The sequence below is a fragment of the Ziziphus jujuba genome, chromosome 5 (genome assembly GCF_031755915.1).
Source record: "Ziziphus jujuba cultivar Dongzao chromosome 5, ASM3175591v1".
Classification (NCBI taxonomy): Eukaryota; Viridiplantae; Streptophyta; class Magnoliopsida; order Rosales; family Rhamnaceae; genus Ziziphus; species Ziziphus jujuba.
In genome coordinates this window covers 32,005,343-32,032,151 of record NC_083383.1, presented here as the reverse complement: position 1 = coordinate 32,032,151, position 26,809 = coordinate 32,005,343, and the positions used below count along the sequence as shown (strand labels likewise).

At 35.1% G+C, this 26,809-nt stretch overlaps 1 protein-coding gene, 1 non-coding gene and 1 pseudogene across 2 annotated transcripts; all 3 read right to left on the bottom strand.

Moving 5' to 3' along the window:
* Positions 1-233: 233 nt before the first annotated feature.
* On the bottom strand, positions 234-6,227 carry LOC112489608 (very-long-chain aldehyde decarbonylase GL1-5-like; annotated as a pseudogene).
* A 253-nt stretch (positions 6,228-6,480) lies between these two features.
* Positions 6,481-11,164, bottom strand: LOC107421713 (very-long-chain aldehyde decarbonylase CER1). Its single transcript, XM_016031008.4, has 10 exons — positions 11,099-11,164; positions 9,406-9,632; positions 9,089-9,321; positions 8,695-8,914; positions 8,199-8,577; positions 7,979-8,086; positions 7,691-7,891; positions 7,266-7,370; positions 7,004-7,177; positions 6,481-6,891 (listed from the first exon to the last, which is right to left on the bottom strand). The coding sequence occupies exons 1-10, from the start codon at positions 11,156-11,158 to the stop codon at positions 6,718-6,720; spliced, it is 1,881 nt and encodes a 626-aa protein (XP_015886494.3). The 5' UTR covers positions 11,159-11,164; the 3' UTR covers positions 6,481-6,717.
* Positions 11,165-14,649: 3,485 nt separating this feature from the next.
* TRNAV-CAC (transfer RNA valine (anticodon CAC)) lies at positions 14,650-14,723 on the bottom strand. Its single transcript has one exon. It is a non-coding gene; the product is annotated as a tRNA-Val (tRNA).
* Between the last annotated feature and the right edge of the window lie 12,086 nt (positions 14,724-26,809).

Genomic DNA, 26,809 nt, shown 5'->3' with positions numbered 1-26,809 from the left:
AAAAAAAAAAAAAATCATTAAAGTAGTTTTTTTCGAATATTTTACACGCAATTTATTTGGAAATTTAACACAAATCTTAATAAAAACTAACAATTTATACACCAAAGTGGACTATAAAATAGAGTAATAATATCAGAACTTTTATATTGCTATATAGTAAAATGGACTATAAAATAGAGTAATAATATCAAAAGAGACGGAAAGCAATAAATTACAAAGGCGCACATACCAAATTCACTTGCTATCTCATTCCATTAGGTCCTAACCAAGGCAGAGTAGGACAAGGTTTATGTATAACACCGAAAAGGACATTTTTGGCCACCCACAAAAAATTGAAAGAACTTCATTGACATAATTGACAATGACACCATTCTATTGCCACATTACATGACATCAGTAAAAAAATAACTTCTTAAACAAACCAGCAAGATTGAACGCTCAGTGAGCCAGGTAATTTTACGTTGTCTTTCGGTTGATAAACTTTCAAATAAGGAACAAATTTCATTGCATATAGAAACTTACATAGTTATCAAAATCAACTACAAAATGGAAAATGCATAAATATTTTGTAAAAAGGTTGAGCTAGTGTTTTGACCGTGTTGAAATTATTAGAGGGTGAAAACCATGTTGAAGACTTGCTTCCCAGACTTTGTCAATGTTGGACATGGTGTTACCACATTCATGCTCATTCCAATCTTCTAAGGCATGCACAATCCCTGCTTTTCGCCATGCACTCATCACCCTTCTTGGCAACCAGTTCTACCACAGAAAGCAATAGATAAATTTGCCAACAGAAAGCAATAGATAAATTTGCCATACATATATAAGCAGAAAATCAATTAAAGACAGGGAAGGGAAAGCTGAATCATATATATAGCATCTGAAGAGTAATATAAAAAAGGGTAATATTAGGGGAATTACTTTGGATCTTATTATTAATTACATCACAAAAGCGTAAATTCTCAAGAGACATGGGAGTTCCCATTGCTGGTGTGTTGTGGTAGAAGCAGTCTTTGTGGAATTTCTTAGGAGAGAATTGGGAGAAGGAAATAAAAATTGTTCCCTTTGAAGCCTTTGACTGTGCTTCTTCACTTAATCCATCTCCCACTAGCTAGATCTGAAACAGTTTATCACAAACATCTGAATGAGTGGCGGACAATAAGGATGTATAAACGTGATAATTAGCACTAATCTTAAGAGGGCATGATTTGCAGCACAGTTTACCTTGTGAGAGTAGCGTTTTGAGCTAATTTACTGGAAAATGTATTGCTACCGAATGATTTGTTAAGTTTGATATACTCATCCTTATGCAATGCAGCTACCTGAAATAAGCTTTATTAATTCATGTAGAAAAGATAGTTGAAGTAAATTTTTGAACTTGAACCTTCTTAAGCTTTGCCTATATACTTCATACTGTAATAAGCAATTAACTTGTGTTTGACATTTATAACTTTTGAAAACAGAACAGAAAAGAAACACCTTTAGTGGTATATGTATTTGTATATGCATTCGTCTATGTTTGGAAAGATAATGTGTAAATATATTCGAATATTTGCCTCTAAGGAGAACTTTGGTTGTCCCTTTTGGTATAATGTTTAGAACTACGGCCGCTGCTAGGCTACTTCCATCCACCACCTTTATTTTCGGCTTAGGATGCCTTAGCACACAAAGCCCACCATATCCGTTCAGTTCCTGGCTCTGCAAAATATATCAATTTTTTATCAAAGAGAAAGCAAGAGAACGGATTGTGCTAAACAGTCTTAAGTTTGTTGGCTTTGTCTAAAACAGGGATGAAACTTTGTTAGCATCTTAAGATTTTCATAGTGTTTCCACTGAATCAGTGATTGAATTTGAAAATTGATAATCATAGTTTATGTTTATTGATATTTTATTTAAGTTTTAGCAAGCTTACCTAATTCAAGAGACCTAAACTCTACACTTTAACCCCCTTTTCCTCAGCTTCAAGTATGGCTTCCTCAATTAAGCCATTGATAGATTCATATTGCCATTGCAAGAACTACTAGGAAAAAAGAATTGAAGAATATAAATCATCACATTAAATCAACTAATGGAAATTAAATTAAGAACACAATTTATCTAAATCTTATTTGTATGAACAGTTTTCCTAGAGTGGAATAATAACCTTGTAATTTGTATTTTGGAATAGCCCAAGTCTGTAATCTGAGTTGACTAAATTGATGCGTCTCAACCACGAAAGTGCTACCATAACTCCATGTTAACACCATGGACCACAATGTCACTGGCCACATCAACCATAAGTACCATTTTGAAGTGTGGGGCCTAGAGGCCAATGAGGCAAATCTCAACTGTGGATGATAGATTCTGGAGAAGTTAGATGTGTTAGATGCACCGCATCTGGCACTTCCTCCTCTCTCTTGAGTGAAGACTCGTGTAGGGAATCTGAAGATTTGTCCATTGATCCATAGATGTAGTCATAGAGTGGCATAAATAAGGAGTAGTTGGTTTGAAATTGAGTGTGATGCAGAGAATGGAACCTGTTGTATTTGTCCAAATACTGACTTTGAATTACATATTCACAAAAAAGCTGAACAAATGGGTTATTTGGAGCATTATGTTATGTACTTGGTTGATCAATTTTTAATAAATTACGTTTTACCCAATATATATATATATATATATATATATATATGTCTTATTACCATTTATCTTAATAAAGTAGAGATGAAAGTTAATTGAAAGAGGGGTTGGGAGCTTACAATGGAGTTTACATGTAACACCCCGTCCCAAATCGCACCGGAATCCGTGCACGTTGACCGAGGTTGACCGTTGACCGTTGACCGAAGGGGGTCAAAAGTTGACTTTTTGACTCGGTGAGAATTTTGAGTTGACTAGGGTACCGTGGCGAAGTGCACGATGCCACGAGTTCGTAGACTGATAGCACGTCGAAAACAGAGCTACGGTTTGAAAGTTATGGACGAAACAAGTTGCGGTCCAAACTGTCCAAGGGGTGCCGGAGTTGACTTTTTGTTTATGGGGAATTGAGTTTTGACTCATGCATGGTTGTGAAGTGCTCGTCGATACGAGTTCACAGACTAGCGGCACACTCAAAACGGACATCCGGTTAAAAAGTTATGGACGTTTGAAGTTTACCGGATACCGTATTATTTTAATGTTTTTGGGTCGATGAACAGTGAAATGCCACATGTCAGCTTCTGAGTGGTCCACGTGGCATGAACAGTGTCACACATGGGTTTTATTTGTTAAAACACTCGGGGAAGAGAGAGAAAGAGAGAGAGGAGAGAGAAAGAGAGAGAGGAGAGAGAGAGAGAGTCACCGGCCGCCGGTCATTTTCACGTTTTCCAGCCTAGTTACTGTACACACGCCGGCCAGCCAGATTGCCCACCTCATTTCCGGCAAAACCTCCAAATTTCACGGCGAACGGCCGCCGGACGCGCCCGGATCGGACCTCCGAAGTTTGGCGGCTATTTTTCCCCCTCCACCGCCGGCCACCGCGAATCGGCACTGTTCCGGCCATTTTCCGGCCACACGCGCCTGACAGCCTTGATCCTCTCCTCAAGTCCGGCCTACCCACCAAAAATCACGGCCATCGGACCACCGATGCGCCGGGATCGGAGCGTTTTCCGGTGAGGGGTTGGAAATCTTCAAACGGTGATTTCTCCGCCGTCCGACCTCCGTTTTGCTCACCGTCGGTCCCGTTGGATTGCTCTCCTCACGATCTACAAGTCTACAAAATTTTACAGCCAACGGCCACCGCACGCACGCGCCACCGGCGACGGTTGCTGGTGACCGTGGCGGCCCGCCGGAAAATACTGTTCCAGCGAGTACCCAAAATTTCGGCCAGCTCCAGTCCGCAGTGTTCGACCTCCTGAACCCAAATCCGACTTCCGTTTCCACCAATTCGCGACGGTTTGGGAGAATTGTGGAGCCGAAACCCGAAAAGCTTCCCGATAAAATTCCGACCCCGTCGGGTACGATCATCGGAAATTAAGACCGGATCTGTGATTAGCATCACTCGAGCTTCGATTCGGTATATGATTCGTAAATTTTAGTTATCGTTTGTGTTTGACCCCCCGGGTACCGGGTATTATTTACCCGAATAAAATATTAATTTATTTGACTGCCTGTGAATTTTGTTCTAGGAGCACCGGTGAGTCGTAGAATTGATCCCGTAGTGGATCATGGGTTAATTGCGTGCTCCAGGTGAGTGACCCACCTTCAGATTAATTTTGGGAATTTAATTGGTGATTATATTATGTGTGATTTAAATATTTGGAAATTAATTTCTTGTGCCAAATATTTATTGGATTTATTGTGGAATTATTTATGAATTTATTGGATTTAAGAAAATGTGCATTTTGATGCCATGTGAAATTATTTTATGGTTTGAGGATTTTGAAATTGGTGTGGTTTTAATGGTAAATTGGGCACGATTTGATTTTCAAATATTTCAAGGAAAATATTTGGTTATGTTGGTGATTTCAATTTTTATAAGAATATGCCCATAAAATATTATGGGATTTGGTTATGATATTTCGAGAAATTATTTATGCTTGGAAAAAAAAATGTGGATATTTGAATTGATGGATTTGGGAGTTGGTGGATTTGTAAATCATGGGATTTATGGCATTGATTACAAAGAAATTGTGGGAAAATTTCCAGTTCAAGCGGATGGATTATGCCCGCTATATTTATGAAAAATGTGAAATTTGTTATATAATTTACAATTGTGAAATTTATGATTTTTAGATGCACCGTGCACGTACTGGTGTTCTGTTTATATGTGATATGGTTAGTGTGCACACGGTTGTGATTAGCGCGCAGGTGGGTGTGATTAGCGCGCAGGTGATGTGATTAGCGCGCAGGTGGGTGTGAGTAGCGCGCGGTTGATATTATGAGGGTGTCCTGTGGATGCCATCGGAGAGGGCGGCCACCCCCCTTTGGCCGGGACATCAGGTTAGCAGCGGCGCAGTGGGACGCCACGCGACCGTATGCCGGTTTCTCTCTATAACCTCCTGTCTGGCAGTACCTCGGGACGCTGGGTACTCTGGCGCCACTGGTATATAGTGGGTGCATCAAATGATTTTCAGAACTGTGTTTTAAAAATAAAATGTTTGGAAACTGAATTGGAATTAAAAATATAATTGTTACCGCTTCTGGTATTTAATTGATGTCTTGGTTTTCGGGGAATATGGATAAAGGGTTTTGTGAAAATGTTTTAAAAGGGGAACCTTTCCAACTGAGAGAATTGTAAGGGTTTTGAGAGAAAATATTATTTCCAAATAATTATTATTTATATACCTATTACCGTGGTATTATATTGTATAGTAGTAGGGTCGCTCACTGAGATGATTAGCATCTCACACTCTTAAATTCCGTTCCTCTAGGTACCAGGTTGTCGGTGTTCATTCGGAGCAGACTCGATCTTCATCGCTGTTTTACTTCGTGAAGTACCCTGTTCTTCTTTATTGCAGTTGTACTATTTCTTTCACTCTTGTTGTATTTATCTTGTACTGGATTACTGTATTTTTGTTTTGAAGTGCTGAAATTTGTGGAACCAATTTGTAGTTTGTGGGAGGAATAAGGGGATATTTTTGAAGTGTGTTTTCAGTGCAGGTAAATTTGTGGTAAGTAAATCCCTTAGGGGAGGTGCTGCCGGATTTTCCGTTGGAAGGTTCGGTGGTATTTCCCTGGGATCAGGGCTGTCTAGGGTTCCGGAGGAGGAATTCTGGACGGGTCCTGACATTACATATGGTACTTGAGAGGAGGAAATATAGAGGAGAGCTAGTTTGGAACAAGTTCAAAATTACAGTGGCCCATATTGTTCATGGAATCAGTTTAAGGTATATAACCAGAATAGGATGCTATTGAGACAGTTCCTGTGAACACTGTAGTCAACATTGGGATTGCAAACAGGACAATATATGCCAGGTGCGCCGCAAGTGGGTGGGTGACAGCTGTCAAAGAAGTAAAAATACAACTAACTAATCTCTATCAATATTCAGTGCACTGTGTCTCTCTCCTTAATTCCTTGTAATTTTCGATTAGTTATCATACATCCATAGAGCAAAACAAAAACAGCTTGTTATGCATATCTTTGGCCAGTACAAACTATATATATATATATATTCTTGTCAGAGGTGCTGTAAGAGATTTGAGAATTAGACGCATCATGTACATAGAGATCAAGTTTCAAACAATTTAGCAACCTGAATAACCACTTCCATCTATCTAACATGTTTCCATAAATTCCATCAAGTGCCATTTAAAAGCTAACATCTGGGTACGACAAACATTACTCTAATTTATGCCAAATTCTGTCCCATATATTATCTGTATTTGCATCAATCACACAACAAATTGACAAATATATGTAAATATATTAAAATTTCCACACTTTTAACAAAATTATCAGTGCCTCAAGTGCCGCAAGCATGTCATCGATATATATATGGTGTTACGCAGTAAGAACTTGGGAGCTATATAAATATTTCTGTAGTTTATTATTCAATTTTAATAACCTTGTTCCACTTGTAACTGATATAAATCTATGTCAATGAAGAATAGTTCAACACAACATCCTTCAATGATCTCACACGATGTAGAAACTTATTTTGCATAAAGGAACAAACCTAATAATAGTAATAATTAGAAAAAGCCAAAATATTAATGCATATAATATTTTTATAGTTATAATTAGGCTAACATAATGATTGATTAGTTGAAATTCATGATAGGCTGAAACCCATGTTGAAGAGTTGCTTCCCAGATTTTGTCAATATTGTTGGAGATGGTGTCGTTGTTCCCACATTCATGTTCATTCCAACCTTCCAAGGCATGCACCATCCCTGCTATACGCCATGCACTCATCACCCTTCTTGGCAACCAATTCTGTTACATGTTATAAACCAAATTTTTATTTAGTTGATCTAATAAGAGACTGATTATACCAAAAGATGATATCAATAGGTCATGACCAAATTGGAAATTATTGGTTAATTACCTCACAAGTGTGTAGATTCTCAAGAGATGTAGGAGTAACCATTGCTGGTGTGTAGTGGTAGAAGCAGTCTTTGCGCAATTTCTTAGGTGGGAATTGGGAGAATGGAATAAATATTGTTCCCTTCGAAGCCTTTAACTGCTCTTCATCACTCAATTCATCTCCCACTAGCCATATCTGCAACAGTATTCAATTAATATTGGTAAATTGGTAGGAGCCTAAGCAGGATATATATGATCAATTAAGTAATTGGTATTATTATTACCTTTTGAGAAGAACATTTTGAGAGAACTAATTTACTTGCACATGATAAATTGGGAGTCAATGATTTGTTAAGCTTCAGATACTCATCCTCATTCACTGTAGCTACCTGAAATCATGAGCTTCAGATACATATTTATTCATGATTTTTTTTTTTTTTTTTTTGGTCATTACAATAATACCCAGATACAATCATTCATGTTGAACATAAATTTCAGTTACCTTGAACCATCATCGAATAAATGCTTTTTCCTTTGATGTTTACACAATTAATCAGTAATTAAGTTGTCGTAAATTGTCATTTACATAGTTATCGTTATTGCTTAATTATTTTCTTCCCCAAAAAAAAAGGAAAATATCCTCAACAATTCATCGTGTATATGAATTTATATGTGTGTGTGTGTGTGTGTCTATATTGATGATATTTACCTGGATACCCTTTTGGCACAGAGCCAAGGCAAGGGCGTAAGCGACCTTGGTAAGTTTGCCTCTAAGAAGAACTTGTGTAGTCCCTTTTGGTATATTGTTTAGAACTACAGCCACTGCTAGGCTACTTCCATCCACCAACTTGACTTTCAGCTTTGGATTCTTTTCCACATAAAGCCTTCCGTGTCCATTCAACTCCTCACTCTGAAAATAAATTTATTATTATTTTTATCTTAAATAGAAATAGGGACAAAAAGTAAATATCTGAAAAATTAAGAAGCAAAAACTTGCCTGGTTCAAGAGACCTAGACTTAACACTTTAACACCCTTTTCCTCTGCTTCAAGTATGGCTTCCTCAATCAAGCCGTTGATAAATTGATTTTGCCATTGCAAGGAGTACTAGGAAAGCATATATATGGAAGAGCAATTATACCCAAATGCAAAACAAATGAATTTAGAAGAACACATTTAATTGGATTAACATGTGTATAACAGTATTTAATTATCTTACCTGGAACTTGTATTTGGGAATAGACCAAGTTTGCAATCTGAGTTTATCAAAACGATGCCTCTCAACCACAAAAGTGCGACCATAAATCCAAGCCAACATCATGGTCCACATTGTCACTGGCCACATTAACCATAGGTACCATATTGATGATGTGTGGGGCTTAGAGGCCAACGAGGCAAATCCCAACCGCAGATGGTAGATCGATTCTGGTGTTGTTAGATGGGTTAGATGCACGACATCTGGCACTTCCTCCTCTCTTTTAAGTGAAGTCTCATACAGAGAATCCGAAGATTTGTCCATTGTTCCATAGATGTAGTCATAGATTGGCATAAACAAGGAGTAATTTGTTCGAAATTGAGTGTGATGCAAAGAGTGGAACCTGTGGATGGAGTATTTATCAAATAATCGCCATTTTTGCTATGAGTTATATTTTACATGTACGTGTAATTAATAATCGAAGTTGATTAAAAATTGAAAGAATGATTGGAAGGCTTACGATGGAGTATACATAAGGTACTTGAGAGGTGGAAATATAGAGAAGAGCCAGATTGGAACTAGCTCAAAGTTGCAGTGACCCATATTGTTCATGAAATCAATGAAAGTTATGTAACCAGTATAGGATGCTATTGAGACGGTTCCTGTGAACAATGTGGTCAGAATTGGAGTCGCAAACAGGACGAAATACGCTAGGTGCTCCGCAAATGGATGAATCACGGCTGCCACATAAATATATTTTTATAATATTTAGTAAAGAAAATTAAAAATACATAATCAAATTACATAATCATATATAAGCCTCCAACAAAAGGGGTCAGCTATTAGGAGTCCATTAGATAATTTATAGAAATTGACCCCAAAAAAATAAAAAATAAAAAATAATGATAACGCACAAGTAATGGGCTCGGTGACAATGGAGGAATGGTGATGAGAATGATAGCGAGAGTAGAGGAAATGGTGGTGAAGAGCTCTGTGGAGCCAGTAATAAAGGAACTCAACCGGACCCACATGAAGCAAAATTGTCATGACCACTCCATCTGCCCTCCACAACGGCAAGTTTGAAGCCCGTTTCACTGTCTTGCTTACTACGTATAACAATATTCCATTCAACAATATTTGGTCGTCCCTATTAATTAGACCCAAATTAAATTAATTAATAAGTGAATTAGTTAATTAATTTAGTTAATTAATTGTAGTTATCAGTACTAACCAGTTCCTTTCTCTGTCAACTTGGTCGAATTCGAGACCTCTATCTAGGATCCGATTGTTACCTTTGGTGGTTCGGTAACGAGAAAGAGTGATCCAAATCTGGTTGTGAAGAAATCTCCATAATAGAAATGGTAAAATCAGGAAATGAGACTGGTCTTTCTCTTTCTCATCCGCTTTAAACATGTATGAGTACGTGTTCTGAATCGCCCATGGTGCCAATATCATGTACTGCATGCATAACCCACATTTTTAACTCACAAATAATAACGGTATGCATTACAAAGAAAATATTCATATCATAATATGAATTATTACTGTTATTATATTCATTTTTACAACCTTCATATTAAATATTAAATTGGAGGAAATTGAGTAATAGAAATATATAGTCGGTTGTACTAGAAATAGATAACAAAATAATTCTAACAGTATCTAATGCCCTTAATTTGAAGAACTTAGATTGACATAGAGCCTGATAAGCATGCGTCTTCAACCCAATCTTGATCATGTGTTAATATAATATTTTTATTTTCTTAATTAAAAAACTATAAAAAATTTTCCAAATATATTCGAAAATAAGTAATATCCAAATATATTTAAGATAATATAATCCAAAATTAGAAAAAATATCATGCACAGAAACTTTCTTATTCTTCAGTACATATGACACCTTATAATATAATTAGTGTCAGCATATATACATGCATCACCATGCATACATTCATGCATAAATATACATACATACAAACCTATATATATGTATATATAAAGTATGAGTATGTGTTCTGAATCGCCAATGGTGCCAGTATTACGTACTGCATGTATAACCCACATTTTTAATTCACATATATATAATATAATATGAATCACAAACAAAAATATTCATATGATAATATGAATTATTATTGTTATTATTATTATTTTCAACCTTCAAATTAAATATTAAATTGAAGGTAACAAAAATAATTGACAATTATAGTAGAAATAAATAATAAAATAATTCTAATAGCTCCTAATGCTTTAATAAAAAGGATTTTAACACATAAAATAATCAATGACAAAATGGAAACAATAGGAAGAACCTAGATTGACAATTAAATAGGAAATTATCAATGAAGAACAATAAGAGCCTGATAAGCATGTATATTTACTGACAGCTTCAACCCGGTCTTCATCATGTATTTATCCAATATTTTGTAGTTTTCTTTATTAAATATTGAATAAAAAAATTATCCACGAAAAATTCCTCTAATATTTCAAAATAAGTAATTGTTCCAAATATCTTTCAGATAAATAGTATCCAAAATTAGAAAAAATATCATACACAAACACTTTCATATTCTTCAATATATATGAGACCTAATATAATCAGTGCTAGCATATATACATGCATCACCATACGTTCATGCATGCATACATATACATACATATAAACGGACATATATTTATATATATATATATATATATATATAATGTAACATATTACGCATATGTGATAATATATATGCATGAGTTACTTTGGCTTTCATATATATATGATGATGATGATTTTAATATTCTATGCTTAATCATTATGAATGATACACATATGGAATCAAAATGCTTATGATTAACGGCCCTTAGACAGAGAGAGTGATATATATAGCTGAGAGAGAGTGGGCTGGAGAAGAGATCGTAGTATATGAAAGGAAGACCTTAAAGCTTCCGAGAGACTTCCATGGCCAGTCAGTAAGGATTCCAGGGTTAAAAGCCATCACTGCTTGTTTTCCCGCTCTCTTTCTTGCAATCTGCAAATACACACACACACACACACACACACACACACACACATATATATATATATATATATATAAAATATGTAGGTGAAGATATTAATTGATGATTACCTTTCCTCAAATGTTTTGGGTATATGTCAGCGTGACATATACTAGTACTGTTCTCCTTGAATTATTAATTCTAACCTTCAAATCTACAGCTACCTCTCTCAGCGTGACTTATACTAGTACTGTTCTCGTTGAATTATTAATTCTAACCTTAAAATCTACAGCTACCTCTCTTCTTCTTTTCCCAAATTAAATTGCTTGCGATTAGTCGTTCAATTATATCAAAGCCACACCCCACGTATGTCACGTGTCCATGATTACCGCCTTTCCCACGCATGGACTATGTTTTATTTTTAATTTAATTTAATTTTAATTTGGTGAAGGGAATTTCATCACCAAGTCAAAAAGTTCTTGCTTATTACTGAGTTTTGGTTGACAAGTTCTTGCGAATTTATTTTGGACGTTACAAGTTTATTTGATTAGATTTACTCATTATAACTTTAACTTTCATGGGCACCAAACTAATTATTGGATAATTAACAACATCATGGACAGAACAACTTTACGCCTTTAATTTTCTTTTGAAAATATCTATCCATCTATCCATATATATATATATATATATATACATCATATAAAATTAAGCGTAATATATAATATGCACCATCTTTTCCTCTAAGGGTCTGTTTGGAAAATATCAAAGTTGAGAGGGAAAATGATTTTTGGTATTTAATTTTTTGGGATTCAATTTTTTGAGAATTAATTTTTTTCTTGGTTTGTTTGATAAGTAATAGAAACGTTGAAATTTATAAGTAATTAAATTTAAAATTATATAATAAATTAAGAATAAATATGTACTTTAAAAAAAATTTAAAACTAATTTTTCTGGAATTTTCAAAATGACACATATATACGTGGGAACAATTTTTCCATATATTTTTCTACATTTGTGGGAATCTAATTCCCTGGACTCATATTTTTCCACCTTACAATAAACATCCAAAGAAATGAAAGTTATCACTTTTCTAAAAAAATTAGATTCCCATTAATTTTACCTCTATTCAAATATGCCGTAAGATTTATCACTTTCCTTTTAAATTTACCACTTTAAAGGTAATTAGTTACCAATCCTTTTTTATTTTATTTTTGCCCTTATTGGAGTTTATAAATTTTTTGCCTTAATAGAGTTTACAAATTCTTAAATATCTAAGTTATTATTAAAGTTAATTAGTTATCAACTTATCAAATCAATTTTTGTTCCTTAATCGAGTTTATATATTAAATTTTTTTGCCTTGCTTAGGTTTATAAATTCTTAAATATCTAATACAGGTTATTGGTAGTTATTTTTATTTATAAGTTTTCGCCTTATCATAATAAATTCTATATATCACATGTTATCTCTTTAACTAATATAATCAATCTAAAGTTCGAAGAAAATTTGAACCTTCTTCTCCCACCATAATACTACTTTACAGTGTGCGGTAATAAGAAACAAAACTAAATTGTAGTTTGTTTTGCAATGGCATTTCTTTTTTCAATTGTTTATGAATAAAGAGACCAAGTAAATTTTTGTTTTTATTTATTTATTTGTAATTTATTAACTTAATCATGATATGTTTTATTTACTTTATACTTTAAAGTTTATATAATATGATGCATGATCAATTTGATTATTTACATATGACAAATAGAAGAAAAATGTTTTTGGATTGGGGTACATAATAGAAAAAAATTAACATTAATTAGATTATTTAGATTTTGAAAATTTCAAACAATAGGAAGCTAGAGTTTTGAAACATCTAGAGACATGAAACGTCAAAGAGTTATACGTAAATTTTGCCTCCCTCAACCTATGTAATCCTAGTCTTGTCCCTAGCTAAATGACATCTTTTACTATAACTAGTAATATTATTCGAAGAAGCAGTCATTTTCTTTTTCTTTTTTCTTTTTTTTAAAGAAAAAAGAAAGAAAGAAAGAAAGAAAGAAAGAAGTAGCCATTTTCATTGAGTTTTGGTTAACAAGTTCTTGCATATTTATTTTAGACGTTACAAGCTTTTGTTATTGGATGAGCGAGCTCATTGTAACTTTGATGTGGTCCAAATCAATTCTTCATTGTTGGATTTTTTTTTTTTTTTTTTTTTTTTTTTGGGATCAACATTACAACTGGAAAGAGGAATTTTACAAAGTTCAAGGTTTGAATCTAGACTTAGATGTGTATTTTCAATGGATTTTACCATCGAATTAAACATATGAATTTTTAAACTTGTACTTTGAAAGTGACATCTTTTACTATAATTAGTAATATTATTTTAAGAAGCAGTCATTTTCTATTTTTTTTAAAAGAAAAAAAAAAAGGAAAGAAATAAAGAAAGAAAGAAGTAGCTATTTTCATTGAGTTTTGGTTAACAAGTTCTTGCGTATTCATTTTAGACGTTAGAAGTTTTTATGACTGGATGACCGTATTATAACTTTGATGTAGTCCAAATTAATTCATCATTGTTGGTTAAAATTTGTATTTTTTTTGTCAACGTTACAACTGGAAAGAGGGATTTTACAAAATTCAAAGTTCGAATCGCTGGTATTATGATGTGGCCAACAGTTCTAGATTAATAATTTTAAAATGTTATTCATAGTTTACTTTTTGATATAAGTTTTGTTTTCAAAAAAGCAATGGGGTTTATTTATTTATTGTTTTCAAAAAGCGTTTTTTATTTTTTTCAAAAAAAGCATTGTTAATCTTCACTTAGCGACTTGCATAGTACAGTCGGTATTGGTTTAGAAAGATTCAAAACTAAAAACGTAAATGGTGATGCAACAATCTATAGTACAAAAATGTCGATTGGAACTTCTCTCCTCTTTTTCAATGATATGATGCATTTTATTGAAAATCATTAACAAAGTAATATAATATATATATATATATTTTTTTTTTTTGATAAACAAAGAAATAAAATAAACTTAAATGAAAGAGAATAAGTTAAAATTATCTTTTAAAATGAGATGAAATCTTTTAATTGATTTGATATGAATGAGATGATCCACTAATAATCACTCTAAATTGGTATAATTAATATTGATATATTGGAAAAATAGCTCCCAGCTTTATATTAGAAACCAAGATTCAGTTCCTTGCATGCAGTCCAAAACTTGTGCACTTATATTTGTTCGAACTTCCAAGTTCCAACTCTGTATTCTTTATAACCCCCATCAAATCACTCAGAATTCTCTGATAATACATTTGACTGTGATTAGAAAGATGAAAATCAACAAGCTGTTTCCTTTTTATCTCATCAATGCTTCAGGTCTTTCATAAAAATAGAAAAATCAATCAATGCCTTGGGTCTCGATAAATTAATCTCTCACATAATTTTGTGTCATATGGTTAATAAGAAAAATTAAAAAAATGAAATTAATAATCGAATGTCTGAGCCCAGGTTCGAACTGGGGACCTCTAGTGTGTGAGACTAGCGTGATAACCAACTACACCACCCAGACAGTTGCAGCAAAGGCACCAAATAAGATTATATCCTAAAATTGACATTCCCTTGTTACTACTACACGATCAGTGACTTTATATAAATCAATCTTGATGACTACTACATGATCTATACAGATGACTATAACAAAAAAAATAACAGTAAATAAAAAATGGTACACGCGTGGCGTAGTAAAATTCTTCAAGAAAACAAAATAAAAAGAAGATTTTTTTTTTTTTTTTAAAGAAAAGTTGAAGGATATAGACATAAATAAAAACTAAAGGATATGTGGGATAAAACTATAATGTGGATGGTCCACATGTGGTTTAATATCAAAACTGCCGTTTTTTTTTTTTAAATATCGACTTTGCTGTTATACATATACAGCAAAGCTGATGTTTTTTTTTTTTTAAATGTCGACTTTAGTATTGATGCTCTTGCGGACCGTCTGTATCATAGCCTCATTCAAGATATGTGAGATAACAAAAAAAAAAAAAAAAATAGTCCTAGTGTTTTATTTATTTATTTTTTGGGTTAGTGGACAAAATTTTCTAAGAATGAGTAAGTATTCCATAAATGCTAGAATTTATGTTCCTTTATTATAGGAAAGAATTAAGGAGAATTGCAAATTACATTATTGACCCTTATTCTCTCCCCCAAAAAAAAAAAAAAAAAAAAAAAAAAAAAAAAAAAAAACCATAGAAGCACGGCATGAACATGCATGGTCTGCATTATTTTTCACCTTCATTCACCAACTTGCTGGAGTGCTGGGAGAGGTACGAGACCACAACATAATTTTTTTTTTTTTTTTGGCAGATTAAACATGTATAGCTGAAGCTTCATAAGTATCACTATCACTGATCTAAGCATACAGGACAACTCTATAAACCAAAAAACATTCAACCCACTTAATACTACCACTGACGTAATCAGACAATTAAGCTTCACGCACTAATGTGTGACATTGAGTTTCTCTTCCACAATCAAAGCAACGGGCGTTTTTGTTTAGTTCAACAATATTTATCTAACCAACTACCTGGTGCTAGAAGAGAAGAGATTGCTAAAATCTATTATGCCAGAAACAATATGACTACAAATCTAAAAAAATTATCCATATAAAAAATAATGCATTTTTAATGCACTCTCTACGTTAATACATGTAGCAAAGCAAACAGTTTAATGAATAATAGAAACAAAGAAACAAACTAACGGAGTACATAAATTAAGCTCACAAATCCATCATCTACCACAAATCCATATCACCCATGATTCATAAATATATTGAAATTATAACAAAAAAAGAGAGGCACAAATCTATGGACTTATTTGAAAATGAGTCAACATCAGTGCTCAATCCAAAAACTGGAACCAATTCTAATACTAGATATGGTCAAGACATTAAAGCTTCTTTCAATTCTTCCAGAGCCGATCGGACTGTAAATTAAGACATGAATCCTCCCTTATCACCTCTACTCTCAATCTTGAAAAAATATGACAATGATTTTCAAATGGAAGGTTACAACAGGAAAAGAACATTTTCCTTGTGCCCAAGAGAGACGACTTCATCAAAAGCAAAAATCAGCTCAACTGCTATTCTGTATATGCCCTCTTCATCTAGTGACATAGAATATTCAGGTACCTTTAAACGCTTTAATGAACCAACCTTTTTTCTCAAGTCATTGAACCAACATGTTAACAATGATATAAACGGAAACCTCAACTTACTTGAAAAAGCCTCACTTCTGAAAAAGACCCTACATTTCATGACCACCCTTAATTCAAGTAAAACTATAGACTAGGTAGAATGTTTCACTGCAGTAACCAAAAGATCCAGAACTGAAAAGCCAACTTCCAAACTTCATGAGATAATTAAGAGACAGAAGGCATAAGAGCATAAAGCAGTAGACTTAAGAAAATAGGAATCTACATCTATCCTAACAAGATTTTCACAAGAACAACAAGAAGTGAAGATGCTCCTTGTCCAGAAATCATAATTTTATAAAATTAATATATATATATTTATATAAACATAACCAATCGACCAGAAATGGATACAAGCTTAGAGAGCATTTGCAGACTATTTATATCTTCCAGAATATCGCTATGTTTGTTTGGTATTTGTAGCAACTATAATGCTTCAATAAGCTGGTAAACATAGCCTACATTTTCTGCGTCTGCATAGGTATGTTGTTTCAAGTGCCCACCAACTTTTGGAAAGTGGCTAGAAGACCTTCAATTCCGATGCGAGACATATCCACAAACTGCCTTGAAACAAGTACTGTCAAGAAGGAAAGGAAGAAAAACCACCATTTCAAAGTTTGAATAACTAAAGTACTCTTTTTGTTTTGTTTTTTTGTTTTTTTTTTTCTTGTTTGATTTATTTTATCTTTTTTTTCCTAGTTCTTAATTCCTATCCACATTCAACTAAAGTTAATTGGTTTGAAGTAGTTGTCCTTTAGATCTGCAACTTGAAATACGTTACAATTTAGATTCTCAACTCTCAAATTGTTGACGTGTACTCCTATTGAATTTTTTTTGGCTAATGATGGTTAATGGCTCTATTCCATTTTGCCAATATTAAAACAGGGCTGAAACAGGGCAACATGCACTGCTGAAACAGGGCTGCTTCAGAGATTCATTCCTTTAGGCTTAGGGAAAATCCAAGGACTTATAGTCAACTTTACTGGCCTCTTGCTTGTCCTCTTTGCTGTCGGCATTATACTCACTATTATAGAATAGAAGAAGAAAGAAGACTATAGGATAGACAAATTCTTGAATTTTGTAAGTTCATTTCCATATCTTGGAAAAACATTTTTTCTTTTTCTTTTTGTTTGTTTTGCTTCTTTTGAGGAACTTAAAACCGAAAGAGGAATAGGTAAAGCCAAAATGGAAGGGGGGCTAGAGTTGGCTAATATTAGGTGAATTTCGTTAACTCTTCAATGAAGAACATAAGAAATAGAAATAGAAATAGAAACTTCTGGGATGGAACTTGTAATCATAAATTGCCCTAAGCTTGTTAACCAGTAACCTTTTCATATCGATCGGATATAACTGTCAAATTAAACTACACGGCAAGTCCAAATGAGTGGACAAACTAATTGACACTACTGAATTGGAAGTTCAATATCATTTGCTCTTTTATAAACATGTAAGCATCCAAGATTTTCCATTCAAAATTACGAAATCTAAAAACTTAACATGGTCGCCAATGAAACAATGGATTTATTTCCGAGGCCTTTTCAGTTTGGGTACTGTTCCTTGACTCAGTTCTTTAGTTGTTTCAAATACTACTGGTTGGGTTTTGAGTTCCTTTTTGAGATGCTTTTAGCTACTTGACTGATACCAAAGTACGTCAAAGGTGTGCGCCGATAGGCACCTGTATCGGTGGAGACAAATGTGGATAGAGTTGCAGTTGCTTTGGAGAAAGTGATTGGCTTTGATGAGATAATCTTTCCTGAAAATTCCTTCATCTTCTTCAGCTTTATGTTTTACAGTTTAAAGAACCTATTAGAATTAAGAGAACACACATTATTGTAATCCTACATTCTTATCGCACTGCCAACTCAAACAAAATTTCATCTCAACTATCCTTTGGTAGCATAAATGCACAACAACATCTATACTTATTATATATATATATATATATATATATATTTTTTTTTTTCCTTTGTTTTGGCATTTCATAAATGTATACATGATAAGCATACACAGACATTTAGCTGTAATTGATTAATTTTATGCTATTTGGTTGTAGCTTTAATATGAAAGGTTAGGTATCTAATTTAAAAGATATCAAATCTAATTCATATAGAAAACTGAACCCATAAGACCAAACTCAAATTTGAAACCCAACCGGACTCATATGAGCAAGTAACACGTACCCGGTAAAATAAACACGCCCTTTTACAAACACATACACATATATATGCGCATATATATACAATTTTTTAATGGGCTCCACACACACATACATATATATATATATATATTATTTCGCCACGGGATCTAATAAAAAATTAAATTTTTAATTTTATGTTGGAGCCTATTATGATATGGCCTCCGGAACCCTAAGGAAAAAAGAACTATATATATATATATATATATATACACATACGTTTCTTGTAAGCTGACATTGATTCAAAGATAATGAATAAGACATATTTTGGCGTATGCCCCGTATCCCACTGATCATCTTCACGCTATTTTGAACACCAATTTCGTTAGTCGCTGATCTTACTTAAGTCATAAATAGCCGAAAGATTCCCTTGCAATTATTAATTAACCTCGGAATGGATCTATGCAAGTAATGTTTTTCCAACAACAAGATGATCGTAATCAACCTTTTCTTCTAGTCAAACAAGAGTGCTCTTATTCAGCGTGTATGTAATTTTTGTGGAAATTTTATATCCGACATGATGTAGTGATTATCCCACTACTCCATTGCTTTAATAGAAAATAATAGAAAATAAGGATAATCATCCCTTTTAACCTACCTTAAAAAAAGTAAGCATCATACTGTTTTTTATGATTTATTTTTTGTTACATATATTTTTTTTTATTTTTAATTTTTTTTGTTCGTTCTTTATATATTCATTCCAACAAGTTGCTTCAAAACTCAAATTAATATTTGATTTGTATGAACGTTGTCGTATCTAATCTAGATAACGTGGGTGCATCTACAACATAGAAGTTATGTACAAAGAATGTCTTCCCATTTTAAAAAAAAAATTGCTGGGTTTTTGTAACCCAAAAAATGTTGTCATATCCTCTATTATAACCCAGACAAATTAAAAATGTTCAAGTTCTTTATACCAAATACCTTTTCATATATAGAAGGAGAAAAGAAAATGAAGTTGGAGAACAGTTAAAGAGACTAAAAAAAGTAATAATAAAAAAATAACATACAGAAGAGAAATACGTCGAAACTTCATTAGGATGGGGTTGTATTGGATATGGATCTATAGGTTCACTCTAACCGTAGGGTGTTTCATTATCGCTCTAGTCATAGTTTTCCATTGCAGTAGTTAATGAAATTATTTATATAGCATATTAATTTTTTATATTTGTTTTAAAGGGTGAAATAATATGTTTTATTGGCATAAGAAGCAAAAAATAAGATTTAGTGTGTTTAATAACTTTTTTAGTGGGGATAGGACCAGTAATTTAATTTAAAATTTTAATGAAAGTAAAAAAGAAAAGCATTTATTTGATTCTTTTATTATTGATTATTAATAGCAAAATGAAATATCAGATATATGAAAAAGATGTCCTTATAGTCTGTAGAAAATCAAACAAATTAAAAAGTAGGATGAATTTCCAGGCATTTTTCAAAATGATGGAGAACTCCAAGTTGAAGACGAAAATGGACTTATTTGATTAAGCTCCATTTAATAGCTCATAACAGTTTCATCTCTTACTCTTATCTGTAACAACTCATGTATATCTTTGTATTTATGTTTATCTGGTGTGTTTATCTTTTTGTACCTACTCTCTTGTATTTATACAGCAAATCAATACATTAATAATACAGATTTTACACTATATTCCTCTATGCTCTATATGGTATCAGAGCACTAAAGACTTCATCAGTTCTTTCGATCCTTTTTTTTTTTTTTTTTCCATGGCCTAAAATTTCTCAGCCGCATCTGCTTCATCTGCACCCATTGTTCCTATGCACAATGATCCAATGTTCTCTGGACAACATCTAATTGTTTTGAACGTTGCCTCCCAAGCCCCTCTTCGTCTCACAGAGTCTAATTACTTTTCTTGGCGTGCACAATTTGACTCGTTACTCATTGCCTACGATCTGTATGGCTATGTTGATGGCTCCAAATCGTGTCCTTCTCCAACTGTCACGGATGCTTCTACCAATCCTCCTTCTTTAATACCCAATCCTGATTATCTCTTCTGGGTGAGGCAAGACAAATTTGTCCTCAATGCCCTTCTTGCTTCTCTCACACCAGATATTGCTCACCTAGTAGCAACAGCTACTACATCGTATGTTGCATGGACCTCACTGGCAACACACTTTGCAAAACCATCCAGATCCCATATTCTCCGTTTGCGGCAGCGCCTCATCAAACCACAAGGGACTCGACCAATTGCCACATACCTTCTTGATGTACGAACAGCAGCCACCGAACTTGCCCTTCTCAACATGCCCATAAGTGATGAAGATCTTGCTCACTACATTATCAATGGCTTTAGTCCAGAACTCAAAGACATTGCTGTTGCCTTCCGAACCAGGGAGTCTGCAATCTCCTTTGCTGATCTTCATGAGCAACTCATTGAACATGACTCTTACTTAAAAAAAGTTGACCCACAAACTGACACCATGACCATATCTGCCAATGTGGCTTATCGGTATACCTCAAACCCTTCCTCGACTAGGAAGCCCTCACGGTTCTCTCCTCCTTCCCCGTTCACTCCTACCTTTGGTCAATTCAGACCACATAATCCTGGCCGCTCAAACAACTACAAAGGGAAGTGTCAATTGTGTGACTAACAAGGTCACTCTACTCGGTTCTGTCCGTCCCTCAAGCAACAGTCCAGCCCGACAACAACCACCTCCTTCCAGATATAACACAACACCACAAGCCTATCACATCAATCCAGTGGATCATGGTGTTTTAGGCCATCATCCATCCTCTGGAACCTCTCCTTCCTCAAACTGGTTGCTGGACATCGGGGCCACCCATCATGTTGCTAATGACCTTCAAAACCTTGCCATTCACTCAGAGAACGATGGCACAGATGCAATTGTAGTCGGTAATGGTTCCAAACTCCCTATCACTCATATTGGTTCTGTCCATCTTCCAACTTCTTCTAAATCTCTTTTGCTTTTTGATATCTTGTGCGTGCCTCACATGACCAGAAACCTCCTTTCTGTTTCTAAACTATGCATTGCTAACAATGTTTCTTTTGAATTTTTTCCTTACTATTTTGTTGTTAAGGATCTGAAGACGGGCTCACTTCTGCTATGGGGTCCATACATGCAAGGAGTATATGAATGGCCTTCTCAAGTTTCCCCACCTGTCAGCTTCATTGCTCATAAAGCCCCTTTATCTAATTGGCACTCTCGCCTTGGTCATCCATCCAGTCCTGTTCTTCATCATGTCATCTCCACTTTTTCTTTTCCAGTGTCTAATTTTAAATTTTTTCCGTGTGACACAAACTTCCATTCGGTGTTTAATCCTTATCTAGTAGTAAGCCCTTTCAGCTAGTTTATTCTTATGTATGGAAACCCTCTAAAATAAAATCCCATGATGGTTTCAATTACTACGGTGTATTTGTTGATCATTTTTTTAAATATATGTGGCTATTTCCTATCAAACAAAAACTGATGTCTTTCAAGTTTTTGTTAACTTTAAAAAAGTTATTGAAAAATTATTTCAAACATCTATAATCTCTTTTTATTCTGACAATGGAGGAGAATTTTTAAAATTAAAAACCTTTTTTGCTGAAAACGGAATTAGCCATTTTTTAACAACACCTCATACACCGGAACAGAATGGCTATGCTGAAAGACACCATAGACACATTCGTGAAACTGGTCTAGCACTTCTCACTGATGCCAACCTTCCGTTAAAATTTTTGTCCTATGCTTTTACCACAGCCGTTTATCTCATCAACTGGCTTCCTACCAAAACTCTTCACAATAACTCTCCTTTTCACATTTTATTCCACAAATCCCCTAATTACAAATTTTTTAAAAAATTTGGGTGTCTTTGTTATCCTTGGTTGAAGCCATATAATTCTCACAAACTAGAGCCCAACTCCAAATCATATCTCTTCCTAGGCTATCTACCCTCTCAGAGTGGATATACATGTCTTGACCCCTAAACTGAAAAAATTTATATATCACAGCATGTGGTATTTATTAAGTCTATCTTTCCTTTTAAAACAAGTTTTTTTTTCTGACCAATCAAAAAGCACTCCTTCTCCCACTCCTACCGTATCATCTATCCAAGCTGCTTATCCTTCTCATCACCTCCTATCGTTTCCTCAACAAACTCAAGTCTTCAAGACTTCTAGTCCAACCATATCTCCTTCCACGTGTTCACCAGGTCATCTAAAGTGTCTCCACAAACACTTAATCTTGCATGGTTACAACCCCCTCTTCTTCAATACACTCATCGTGGCCATTTAAAGACTCCTCCGTATGTTCCCTCCTATGTAGAAGGTAGTTCGTCTCCAGTGACTTCTCAACAAACATCACCTGCCACTTCTCCTCCTCCTCAATGCATTCACCATATGCATACTAGATCACTCAACAACATCTTCAAACCCGAGCTGCAATTTTATTTAGCCACAGATACCACTGTTGCCCAAGGCTTGGCAGATACAAACTGGCTGCTGCCATGCAAAGTGAGTATCAAGCTCTTCTCAAGAATAAAACTTGGGAACTCGTACCTCGCTCTGCTAGTCAAAATATTGTTGGTAACAACTGGATCTTTCGCATAAAGAGGAATCCCGATGGCTTTATTAACAGGTACAAGGCTCGTCTAGTGGTGAAAGGATTTCATCAACGCCCTGGGGTTGATTACTCCGAAACTTACAATCCTGTTATCAAACCAGCCACCATACGCCTTATTCTAAGTCTTGCTCTCACCAACAATTGGCAAATTCATCAGTTAGACATCAACAATGCCTTTTTAAATGGCACGTTGGATGAGGAGGTCTTTATGAACCAACCTTCAGGTTTTGTTGATTCGACCAAGCCAACCTTTGTTTGTAAGCTTAAGAAGGCACTTTATGGACTCAAACAGGCCCCTTGCGCATGGTATCTTGCTTTAAAGTCCTTTATGCTTAACTATGGTTTTAAAAACTCGGCATTTGATACTTCTTTGTTCTACTACACTCAACGTGGCTACATCATGTACCTGTTGGTCTATGTCGATGATATTGTTATCACTGGCAGCAGACCCTCGTTCACACAAGACTTTATTCATGCTCTGTCAGGACGTTTATCTCTTAAGGATCGAGGTGCACTTCATTATTTTTTAGGTGTGGAAGTCATACAATCCACCGCTAGTTTGCTGCTCCTAATAGAAATGCATCTATGATCTTCTTGACAAAACTAGTATGAGTGGTGCCAAAGAATTACCCATACCGATGGTCTCTTCCTCTTCTCTTTCTCTGTATGATGGCCAAAACCTCTCCAATGCAACTCAATACAGACAGGTGGTTGGTTGCCTTCAGTACCTATCGATCACTCGTCCGGACATCACCTTCACTGTCAATAAACTAGCACAGTTCATGCACAAGCCTACAGACATATATTGGAGTGCTGTCAAACGTGTGCTTCGATACTTGAAGGGTTCTTCCAGTCTTGGTCTGTTCCTATGCCGCTCCACATCTACCTCCCTCCATGCATTTTTAGATGCTGACTGGGTAGGTAATAGAGATGATAGGAGCTCCACCACTGCCTACATTCTTTTTCTAGGTGCCAACCCCATTTCTTGGGCTTCAAGAAAACAAAAATCCATCTCCAGGTCCTCCAATGAAGCCAAATACAAAGCTGCTGCAAATGCTACTGCTGAACTCTGCTGGGTGGAGAATTTACTCACAGAACTTGGTGTTCCCCTCTCCACTGCACCAGCATTCAACTTTGTCCGTCAACAAGTTCAGGCTGGCACTCTCAGGGTCTCTCACGTCTCCACTCATTATCAGCTGGCCGATATTCTCCCTCGGTCTTCGTTCTTGTCTAACAGGTCCAAAATCAGTGTTCTTCCAAGACCACAAATTTTGAGGGGGCATAATAGCTCATAATAGTTTCATCTCTTACTCTTATCTGTAACAACTCATGTATATCTTTGTATTTATGTTTATCTGGTGTGTTTATCTTTTTGTACCTACTCTCTTGTATTTATACAACAAATCAATACATTAATAATACAGATTTTACACTATATTCCTCTCTGTTCTATACCATTTATATTGATTGACTGTGTATGATTGCTTTGGACACCACACACACACACATGCGCACACACACACACGCACATGCACACACACACACAGAGGATGAGAAAAACACTTCCAGTGGTTCTAAACTTTGATCCTAGTGAGCAGCCAATTAAGGAAAAAACATAAATAATAAATAACTAAAGGTAGTACTAGTGGACAATGAGTAGAACTAAAGAAAATTAGGACTCAAGTTTTTGAGCCCCATATTATAACTTTCATTGGTTGACACATAGCGTGATATATTTCCAATTTTTCCCACCTATTGAGAGCTTTCAGTGCTCTCCCAGCTAACTTTTATTTCAAAGTCGTAAGTAAATGAGGCATATTAGTTAATTTTGCCATATATATGTGTGTGTATATATACATGATATCCCTGTGAGCAAAATAATTTTTTTGGCTTGGAGTACAGCGGTGGTAGTAGTAGCTGTTAGAGTTAGTGACCCGAATTCTTGTTGACCCGACCCGAAAAGCTCGCGGTGCGACCCATTTGGTGAAACTAATTTTGGAGAAAAATTTGGGGCTCTGTGGTGGACCTGTTCAATTTTAGGGTTTCTTCCGTACTATATATATATATATTGTTGTTCGGCTGTAATTAGGGTTTTTAGGGTATCTCGAAATTTGGCTCACCTTGTATCAATCTTTCGATATTGGATTTGCTTCTCCCTGCCCGTGGTTTTTCCCGTCAAGGGTTTCCACGTAAATTGTGTGTTTGTTCTTCCTTTTCTACTATTTCTGTTGCTATTTGTTTTTCTCCCAATTTCGTAACAGTAGCATGCAGCAGTTGGAGGTGGAAGTGGAGGAAAGTATAATAATAGTATTGATGATACGGATACGCTATCATTGCTTGCGTTCAAGTCCCAGATAAGGGCAGATCCCCATGGAATTCTAAATTCTTGGAATGAATCTCTGCATGTGTGCGAGTGGACAGGCATCACCATATGGCCGATGGCACAAGTTGGTGACCATCTTGGACCTCAAGTCAAACGACCTCATGGGTAGAATATCTTCCCACGTTGGAAACTTGAGTTTTCTTAGGACATTAGACCTCCTAAACAATATATTCACAAGCCAAATTCCTCCACAAATCCTTCGCTTGTCCCGGTTGACAAAATTACTTCTTTACAGCAACACCTTGAGAGGCCCAATTCCACAGATTTATATATCTCATTGCTTTGGCCTTCAATTACTAGATCTAGCTTATAACTTTCTTACTGGAAAAGTTCCCACAGAGGTTGGATTGCTATCTAAGCTTAAGGTGCTCGATTTCAGCTTCAACTATTTAGACGGCGTAGTATCGGATTCCATTGGAAATCTTTCTTCTCCCTAGTGTTTCGGTTTGGCAGAAAACAACATGCATGGACGCATTCCAACCAGCTTTGGTCTGTTAAAAAGTTTTGACGTCTTTTCTTTCTTGCGGAGGCTGGTATGTCTGGGTGCAATTCCTCACTCCCTTTCAATAATCTTTCTTCTCTTAGATTGTTTTATGTAACAAGCAACCAACTTCATGGAAGCCTACCTCCTGACTTGGGCTGCAATCTTCCCAACATCCGGAAGTTTCCATTCGGAGACAATCAGTTTGGTGGACCAAAAATGCCTCAAACCTCGTGTTTTTTAAAGTCGCCATAAACAACTTCAGTGGGAAAGTGCCAAGTTTTGTAAGGTCGTCCAAGTTGAAGAATCTGGCTACTCAATCCAACAATCTCGAATCTCCTGAGGACGATGATTTAAGTTTTCTTTCTTCTCTTGCATATTGCTCACACTTGCGAGTTTTAACAACTTCTCGCAACAATTTTCAACTCATGATCTTGCCCAAATGGATTGGCTACTTGTCAACTGAGCTTGTACAATTTATCATGGGAGAGAATAGGATACATGAAAAATATTTCCATTGAGATCGGAAATCTCATAAACCTGGAGATTTCAGGCATTGAAGAAAATCAACTCACAGATCCTATACCCAGTTCAATAGGTAAATTACAAAGGTTGATTTATATATACCTTGATTACAATTAGCTCTCAGGTACTGTCCCTTCTTCTTTAGGAAATTTCACGCAGTTAAGTAGACTGTATCTACTCTCAAATGACTTGTAATGAAGCATTCCATCAAGCCTTAGAGAATGCAAGAGTTTGACATTA

Coding starts and splice junctions, on each gene's coding strand:
- LOC107421713 (XM_016031008.4), bottom strand. CDS start 11,158: ATGGCTTTTAACCCTGGAATCCTTACTGACTGGCCATGGAAGTCTCTC. Junction 8,915..9,088: donor TGTCACCGAGCCCATTACTT/GTGCGTTATCAT, acceptor TTTATGTGGCAG/CCGTGATTCATCCATTTGCG. Junction 7,892..7,978: donor GTCTAGGTCTCTTGAACCAG/GCAAGTTTTTGC, acceptor ATTTATTTTCAG/AGTGAGGAGTTGAATGGACA.